Source organism: Zingiber officinale, chromosome 7A (assembly GCF_018446385.1).
Source record: "Zingiber officinale cultivar Zhangliang chromosome 7A, Zo_v1.1, whole genome shotgun sequence".
Classification (NCBI taxonomy): domain Eukaryota; kingdom Viridiplantae; phylum Streptophyta; class Magnoliopsida; order Zingiberales; family Zingiberaceae; genus Zingiber; species Zingiber officinale.
The window spans coordinates 44,985,994-44,989,208 of record NC_055998.1 but is presented as its reverse complement, the minus strand read 5'-3'; the positions used below and the strand labels follow the sequence as shown (position 1 = coordinate 44,989,208).

At 33.4% G+C, this 3,215-nt stretch overlaps 1 protein-coding gene across 1 annotated transcript; it reads left to right on the top strand.

The window, feature by feature from the left end:
• Window positions 1-843: 843 nt before the first annotated feature.
• LOC121999364 (protein PIN-LIKES 6-like) lies at window positions 844-2,840 on the top strand. The gene is made up of 4 exons (XM_042554053.1): window positions 844-957; window positions 1,727-1,827; window positions 2,328-2,380; window positions 2,596-2,840. Exons 1-4 carry the CDS (start codon window positions 859-861, stop codon window positions 2,838-2,840), a joined length of 498 nt encoding a protein of 165 aa, XP_042409987.1. The 5' UTR covers window positions 844-858.
• The last annotated feature ends 375 nt before the right edge of the window (window positions 2,841-3,215 follow it).

Below are 3,215 nucleotides of genomic sequence, written 5' to 3'. Positions count from 1 at the left end.
AGAAATTTTATTACCATCTTAGTTTATAATTTTTTTACCATTGCGCTGCAATTTAAGAGCTTAATTGATTTCCCCACCTTTTTATCTTTTTATGCTTAATTTCTTTCTCATCGAATTGAGCTTCTTTATGCAAAAGCCAAAAAATAGTTTTTTAAGCTAAAATCAGATAATCTAGCTGCAACATTGATGACATGGTTGAAATCATCAGGAAAGTAAATCTAAGCATGACTTTGTTTGCTACTGATAAATATGGAACTAACAAATTTTGTACTTTGGACCAGTGCAAGTATCCAAAGTGGACCTAAGGAAGTATGCAAATATGGACCATAAGACTCCACGTTCTTTTTAGTATAACATTGCTTTTCCTATCAGCCATAATGCTATCTTTGTGTGATGGCTAACAAAACAAATTGCAATCTCACACCATGGTATTAAAAAGCTCATGCTTGGGCAACGTTGAGCCGCCTAGATGGTTTTTGAAGAGGACTAAATAGTGACATATGAGATATGTGATCTGTATGTGCAGTTAAAACCTTATTCAGTTCATCTAAACTAAATACTTGTTTTTTTATTTGTCGATTTGTCAAAGTTGGTATGGTGTAGTCAATATTAACTTGAGCGTGGCATGGATTTCAACAAGCCTAGGATTTTTTTAGTGTGTATGATCCTTATGTGGCCATAAGGTTTATGCTGTTGCATAAGCAACCTAGGAAATGGCTTTCTAAATCCGTGGTTACCTGTTAACTTATATTAATTGGATTGAATATTAGTTTAGAAAATGAAAGAACCTTGTTTGAAGTTCTGGCGATTCATTTTTTAAATTCTAATTTTTTTTATACTAATATCTGAGCGTGTCATATGTCGGATTGGATGGTTATGCAGATAATTGGCATCCTATGGTATATTGTTGGAAAGCTGAAGCTAAAGCAAATGTTTCAGCCTCCCATTATTGCCTCAGTGAGTATTTGATTTGAAAATTATCTTTTTGAAGTTCTAATTTCCAATTCCTTGTCCTTCTCACTTGTTATTAAATATTTTATACTTAAAACACTCTCTAGGGCTTCTTGTCTCATGGACATTGGGATCTTAATTTATTTATGCTTTTAGAGTGAAGAGCAATGATGTTGGCATGCCAAGTATAATGAACATTTTTTGTGTTGAGATAAAAATGTGAACTTCATATTTGTTTGATTTTCTGTAATGAATGTATTAGTTTAACCGGTCAAGATCAAGTATAATCGCATTGACTCTTCCTAATTTCCTTCCTCTGTTATTTTTTTGAATTCTTTGATTATGAAGAAATACAAACTTGCCCATTTCTCATATTGAAATTTTATTTTTTCCAGATTTTACTCTCTTGTGAAATGAATCAGAGTTTCATTTTGTCAATACCGCGATGACTACTTTTTCATTGGCAACATCCCTCTAAACCAAAATTTTAGTTTAGCAAAGCAAACTCCCAACCTTTACAAACTCTAATAAGTCAAAACCCCTGCCTTCACTAGAGTTTTATAATGAAACTTTGAGTACATTTGGCAAAAGGGCAAACTTTTGGGGGGTAACATGAAATTCTCCGAATTTTTTGTGGTGGTTATTTGAATTATTGTATTGTTACCTTCTGTTAATGATTGTCTTTAACATGTTATGCAGAAGCAATATTTTGCATGATTACTTTAATGATGTTTTATATGGGATTAGGTATTACTAATGTTTTATATGGAATTAGGCTTTGGCTATCATCATTGGCGCTATACCATTTTTGAAGAACTTCATCTTGACTGATGATGCCTCGTTATTCTTCTTCACTGACAGCTGCCTTATTCTTGGGTATTGATCTGTTTCCTTCTTTGTCTTTGCCAATTTTCTCATGCTACTGAAATTTAGAACCTTTTCATTTAGTAACACGCAAATAGAGTCTTAAAACAGAAAATAATTACCTTGTTAAGGTTGAAAAAGTATGAAGATTTCTATGAATGATGCTAAGTATGAACTGTTTAAGAAATGTCAAGTTGCAATCACATTCTTCTATGGTAAATTTAGATTAGAGAATTAAGATAACTTATTGGCCATCCATTTCTGTAACTATTCTAATTGCACTATAGTGAGCTAATAAGATGAGCCTGATATCTGATGTCTGGTTAGTGGTTAATGACAGTTATTGCATAATTTTTTTGACATTTAAGGACCTCTGTTTTGGAGTTTTGTCTGGTTAATGACTTGGTTATTTGCATAACCTTTTAACACTCAAGGACCTCTATTTTTTGTATTTACATTCAAAGCAAAAAATATTTTAAGACCTGAAGGATTGTCTATATTTTGATTTCCAGGGAAGCGATGATCCCATGTATTTTGCTTGCTCTGGGTGGAAATCTTGTGGATGGTATGCAATCTTCCATTTCTTATGTAACATTTCTTCAAACACATATTGATATCCTATGTCTGACAGCCTAAAGTTCTTTTGCTGGTAGAAGTTGAACAAGTACATTTAGTGATGCTTGATGAAATAGTTGACATAAAAACTATCCATTGGGTTTCCATCTTGAATCTAGAATATCCAGAATGTTACATGCTATATGGCACTTTGTTGTGTTCCAGGCTCTGGCCCAGGCAGTAAAAGACTTGGTTTACGAACAACTGCTGCTATCATATTTGGAAGATTGGTTTTGGTTCCTCCTACAGGACTTGGAATAATCACCATTGCTGACAAGCTTGGACTTTTTCCCAAGGGCGACAAAATGTTCAAATTTGTCCTGCTGCTGCAGCACACTATGCCAGAAAGATATGTACAACATCTTTGTCATCATCATCTTTATGCCATTTATTCTGGGGAAATGACTTAATTTGCAATCATATGCTATTTACCTCAGGGAAAATATAATGACCATACCCAGAAAGGAGAAGAAAAGAGAAGCTAGGAGGGAGGAGAAAGCACAGGGTGTTTAGAAAGCATATATAAACTCTGCATAATACCTCAGGGAAAAGGCTGCAGTTCTCGATATGGTGTTTAGAAGATGCACAGGTAGAGAAGATTTGATCCAACAAAACAAGATATTTTGGACTATATGTGTGATATATATAAACTTTTGGCTGTGTAAACTTTTGTGATGTTTGAATGTTGATGTTTGGTACTTTAATGATATTTGGATGATGATGTTTGGTACTTTAATGAAATTCGCATTGTAAATATTGATTATGTAGGTTTTTTATCAATGAAA